This window comes from Colossoma macropomum, unplaced genomic scaffold (assembly GCF_904425465.1).
Source record: "Colossoma macropomum unplaced genomic scaffold, Colossoma_macropomum, whole genome shotgun sequence".
Taxonomy (NCBI): Eukaryota; Metazoa; Chordata; class Actinopteri; order Characiformes; family Serrasalmidae; genus Colossoma; species Colossoma macropomum.
In genome coordinates this window covers 204,596-210,601 of record NW_023495989.1, presented here as the reverse complement: position 1 = coordinate 210,601, position 6,006 = coordinate 204,596, and the positions used below count along the sequence as shown (strand labels likewise).

At 37.1% G+C, this 6,006-nt stretch overlaps 1 protein-coding gene across 1 annotated transcript; it reads right to left on the bottom strand.

Annotated features, from left to right (window-relative positions):
* Positions 1–806: 806 nt before the first annotated feature.
* LOC118803899 (sialic acid-binding Ig-like lectin 15) lies at positions 807–6,006 on the bottom strand. Its single transcript, XM_036564433.1, has 4 exons — positions 5,930–6,006; positions 4,715–5,089; positions 4,175–4,546; positions 807–874 (listed from the first exon to the last, which is right to left on the bottom strand). The coding sequence occupies exons 1-4, from the start codon at positions 5,976–5,978 to the stop codon at positions 807–809; spliced, it is 864 nt and encodes a 287-aa protein (XP_036420326.1). The 5' UTR covers positions 5,979–6,006.

Genomic DNA, 6,006 nt, shown 5'->3' with positions numbered 1-6,006 from the left:
TCACTAGAAAAAGAACACATGCACACAAAAATGACAATAGTATAAAAGAGTCTATTACATTTCCACAATATTGTTACAGAAAAACAGAAAGAAAAATACTAGGCTTTCAAATATGTAAACAAAGATGGGCACTACTTAGTGATGAATTCCTATCTACCTTAAAATGCCACCAAGTGTGACTGATTTAAAGGGCAGAATTCTTCACCAACAGCCAAAAAAGACTCATGTGCTTGAAAAACATTCATACATTTGCATACATTTCTTAAACTCAGCAAGAGAAGTTAAATATGCAACTTGCCAATGAGAGTTGAGTTCATTTCAATGATTATATCATTAAAACACTTTAAAAATCAGTTTATTTACTTTTTCTATTTTGAAGAATATCTGTGGTTAAAATGGCAGAAGTCAGAGTGCCCTTTGACTCAGTTCACAAGAACATTTGAGTAACCACAAATATGGTGCTTAGCCTTTTTCACCTTTACATACATACATATATTTTACAGAAGAAACAGTGACATTTGCTGGCCCAAAATTTCTTGTCAATATTTTAGTTACAAAAGAATAAAATATAATATAAAATAATAGAAAAAAAAACAATACCTAGAAAAAAGTTAAAGTTAAATGATGTTTTATAAGAAGACATGCTGCACTGGAGTTTTGGGATCCCACCCATCATCTAGGCTTAAACATTTGCATAAATGTCTTCATCTCTGTGGGGAAAAAGCAAGAAAGAGAGAATATTAATGTACGGATAAAAAAAGATAAATTACTATCTAAATGGAAGTATGCAAATGCCAATGTAGTCTTTACTCTTCAATAGACTCAGTTTTCCCAATGTCCATTTCTGTTGGTGAGTCCACAGGATCAGATGACCCTGATAAAACAAGACAGTGTCAAGTTATTGATTCCTTTGCTGAAACTATTAAACCTCAGATACAGTACATGCATTTAGATATTTACTCATGTTTAGACCTTTTCTTACAGTATAAGTACATGTCCTGAAGCATCACTTGAGTATTTTGTAATTTACATTATTTATTGTAACCGAAACATATGTTTTGTGCACATCAGGGTTATTATGTACAAACCCAATTCCAAAAATTTGAGATTAGTGGTGAAATTCAAATAAAAACAGAAAGCAGTGATGTATAAATCTTTTTTGATCTGTATTTATATAAAAAAAAAGTACAAAGTCAAGATATAGAATATTTTATTTGATCAACTTTATTGTTTTTCAAAAAAAGCAACTCATTCTGTAACTGATATCCGCAATAAAAAATGTTGAGGCGTGGCAGTTTAAGACTAGGACATTTTTGAAATTTTGAAAACATCTTAAACAGGCGATGCCGTCATGCTGGCATATAAAAGGGGCATCCAAGGAAGGCCTAGACCTTTATGAGCAAGGATGGTCAAGGCTCGCCACTTTGGCAAAAAAGCATCAGCAAGAATCCAACAGTTTAAGAAAAGCATACCTCAACCAGACCTCTATAGTGAATAGAAACATCTACATTCAAAAACTAGCATGTTTCTGTGATGGATATCAAAAAAAGTTCTTCGGGTCAAAGAGAAACTGAACCAGTGTCTGTCAGTGGGGGTATGAGTGGGTAACCTGCACATCTGTGAAAGCTCCATTAACGGTGAACATATTGTAGAGCAATATATGCTGCCTTTTAGACCCTGTCTTTTTCAAGGAGGTACAAGCTTGTTTCACCAAGCCACCCATTTTCCTGACCCATTGGCCATGTAAACCACCTGCAACTGTAACACAGTCACACCTGACACCCCCCGTACCCCCACGACAATTCTCCCTTCATTAAAACAGTTTGCTCCATCTGTAGGCCTACGAATAATTAGACCTGTACAGAACAGAATGAGGTACAAACAATATTTAAATGATAGATTATACTATGCATAATTTTATCAGCTGTATCAGGGTCATTCATACAGGCTCCTCCACATTTCTTTTTATACATTTTTAAATATAAAATACTGTTTATACTATGGCTAAGAAATGTGCATCCATATTGCCGAGTATGCTGAGCTAATCACTTTAAATCCAATATTTAATTAATAGTCAATGTCAATCCTTTGCTTTCCATTTTACATTAGTCCAGAGTTGTAACTAAACCCTGACTGAGAGACTAGATAATCACTGTCTTATTTTAAAATGATGTGTGCCTATGAGGAGTGTATCATCACACCCATATATTGTGTGGACTAGACTAGACTGGACTCCACAGAGGCTGCTGATGTAAAGCGTAAGTTTCACTTCGTGCACACGCATATGAACACAAGTTTACACACTACATGGTTATCTCTTTTGTCTTTTGTAACCAGATGGATAGTTCCACTTCATCCTCTCATCTTTGACATCAGGGGGAGGTGGGGCCCTTGTGTAATTTGCAGGGCACTACACAATGTGCATAGTGAGCGTATAGGGCAGACTGGCTCTGTGTACATGTTACAGTAGCATGGCTGCTTAATCAGAGAATGCAGGTGCTAGACTGGCCTTCCTGCTTTCCAGACTTGTCTCCCCTTGAAAACGTGTGATGCATTCTGAAGCTCAAAATATGGCGATGAAAATTGCTTAAGGTTGCACTGTTGAAGACTTGTATAAGAGAAGGACAGCAAAAAATGGATCAGTTTGTGTCTTCAGTCCCCATATAAGTTTTTTTTATAAAGGAAAGGTGGTAACAAACAGTGGTAAATATGCTCCTGTATTTGCTTCCGTTTCGGCATCAAATATAGAACGAGTGTATATTTACAAAAAAACAACGAAGTTAATGAGGTAAAAGTTAGAATATTGTGTTTTTGTACTGTTATCAATTTATAACATGTCAAACATAATTTACTCATTACTGTGTTCTGTTTTTATTAGCATTTCACATACTGTACAAATTTTTTGTGTTGGGTTTGTATCTATTATGAATACAAAAACTAGCAGTGAAAGAAGTTATATTAAAAAAATAATCACAGGAATGTTACATCAAGGCTATACACTCTTAGCAAAAAATGCTTTCTGATGTCTAACAGTGGCAGAACCTTTTTGGTGCTATACAGAACCATTTTTAAAAATGGATCCTTTAAAGAAACCCATAAAGAAAAATAGATTTTCCTTCTTAGAGAAGAACTTAACCACGTAAAGAACCATTTATGCATTCAAATACTTATGAGTGTTGACAGTTATATAGATAACCACTGTCTTTACTGAGTAACCTTTGACGAAACAGTTTAACAGTGTAATATGTAATACGGTAGTGTGCAAAAGTCAGAGACCACCCTTTCTTTTAATTAATGGGCATTTTGACTCAAAATTAAGTACAGGGAGAATCACTCAAAGGAGGCCCCGAATATTCTGTAATAACTCTCGCTAAGACAAAGCAATCTGAGCAAAACAATATGCAATGTGCTCCTCAGTATATGGAGTTTCGAACAAGCCCCTGTGTCAGGGCGATGAGGTAGGTGCCAGACAGCCATCGCTACATTTAACATCCGCTTGCAATATCCAGGTGCATAGCCCCGTACCCCTTCACTCAGTCACTCGACTTCTCATTAGGATGGTGGTGTACAGTATTGAGCCACCAGACTTCTTCCTTTGGGGTATGCTCAAACAAAGCTCGGAACAAACCTCGCACTGTGGAAGATTGGAAGGAAAACATCCAATGTGAAATTGCTGCTATTCCCCCCGATATGCTTGCCGATACATTGAGGAACATGGAGCGCTGCGTCGAAATGTGTCTGGCAGAAAATGGAGATCACTTCCAGCATCACAAGTAATGCAATCGATTACACACACATCAAGGTATGTAGGGTATTTTTTCAGTTCATATTGCTTCATCCTAACAGGAGTTACAACAGAATATTCGGGGCCTCTTTCGAGTGAACCTCCCTGTACAAGTTATTCACTTTGCAGTGTTAAAAAAGCAAGAAACATAATGTTAAACAATTATAAAAAGATTCCTTGTTTTATCCAGGAGTGGCACACATCAAAGTTGAGAGCCACTTTGAATGGCTACACCCCTTGACACCACACGCTCACAACCCAGTTGACCATAGTCTGCTGCTGCATTGCTGAATGCACAAAAGTCCTCTGAAGTATTTTGAATAATTATATCTCTAGTACACAACAGACAGTCTTTCAGGACTATAGACAAGTGATGGGTGTGTTCCTTACCTTTCTTGTACAAAACTGCCAAAGTGACCACAAAAAGAACGAAGAAAACTCCAGAAAGAATCACGAAGATTATGAGCAGTATCAAAGGGATCTGCTGCTGTTGCTCCTGAGCTCCGCTGAAGTAAATTGAGCGATTCTGCAGTCCATTCTTTCCATGTATCTGGCAGGTGTAGTTGGTGTTGGGCAGATTTGCAGGAATAGAGGACGATGCTCCTGCAAAGCCACTTTGAACAGACACCAAAGAGGCATTCATGTTCTCTGGAATGATCCATGTCACCATTGGAGGAGGTGTTCCTTTAACATCACATGTAACAAACTGCTCCCCTGATGGAAGTGTTCGTATGTAGATGCTGTCTAGTGTTTGAGGCACAGCTGGAGTATCTCACTGTTAGTGTTATCCTGTGACCCAATTCTACCATTATGGACCATCATTAAGTTATTCTTACAAACATCACAGCTTGCTTGGTAAAATTTGTCAGGAATGTTACAGAGAAAATGCTTGAATTCTTAGAAAGAATCAATCAAAAATTCATATTTTACCTCGGATGTTCAAGATGGTTCCTGTACTAGTTTTGTAGGCAGCTCCTGGCATACTCAACTCAACACGACAGAAATACCTTTCTGCATCCATAAACAGGACATTTTTAATCCTCAATGAGATGTTGTGTCTTCTTGGGTCACCCGATAATGAGTAACGTCCAGTAGATTCAGTGCAGTTGTGTCCACTTTCTGACAGATTTCCTTTGCTCACACAACGGAAAATTACTTGCCATTTGGTTTGCCAAATTGCTGTTATATCATGCCTGTAGTCTGGATACGGAGTTGTAAAAGTGCAAGGGATGATGGCATCTTCACCAAATTTTTGGTCGACAGCTCCAGGTACAGTCATTGACCACTTGTTATCCGCCATGAGACCTGATATAACAAAAACATTCATATTGACATGTAATTAGGAACACTGCTTTGTGACTCACAGCAGTCATTTAACTGTTTACATTTATAAGTCTTTCATTTATCCATTCATTAAGCATTATTTGAGCTCACATTACTTTAAGGGGGATCTTCATGTGAAATGGGTCATTGTAGAGAAATTACTGACTGTCTTTTCTTTACAGTGGTGATAAGAAATAGAAGTTGCGATGTCTACAATGCAAGTACAGTCATGCCGTTTACCATCCAAAGCCACCAGTAAACCTAATCGTGTCTTGTGAGTTTTTAAATGCAATGTTTAAAAGCGTAAAATAGGAGTAAATCCAAAAATTAGTCTTCTTTGGGTACTACTTTCCATTCAACGTCCTGCGTATACCCGTCTGCCCTGAGTGTTTTTTTTATATATATTTTAGACCAAAAGCTTCTCTCAAAAATATCAGAAACAATGTCACGGGCATCAGGTAGAATGTTCATAACTATTTCATGTGATACTGTCTATGAGGGAGCTTTCAGTGTAGCTCTGTAGATGTCTGGTTCCTATCACCAATGCTGTAAATAATTCTGACTACAGTTCTCTACAATGTAACATTTCACATCAACCCACTCTGAAAGACAATATTACACTGTAATGATTTAATTATACAGAATTATTGGAAAATTGGTGGAATTCCCCTTCAAGGGCAGCTGAGTGCCATAGGGAGATTAAAAAGATAGGCATAGAAAATATCAAATTGATAATAACCCAGAGATAAAGAGTAAGATCAAACCTTTATAATCTGTATCAGTATAAATTTGAAATAGATCTGAAAAAGTTAAGCATCCTACCTGGAGAGCCACATAAAAAGAAAACTATTTGGACGAGCTGCATCTTCATTTTTGGTCACTTCTTCTAAACATACAAG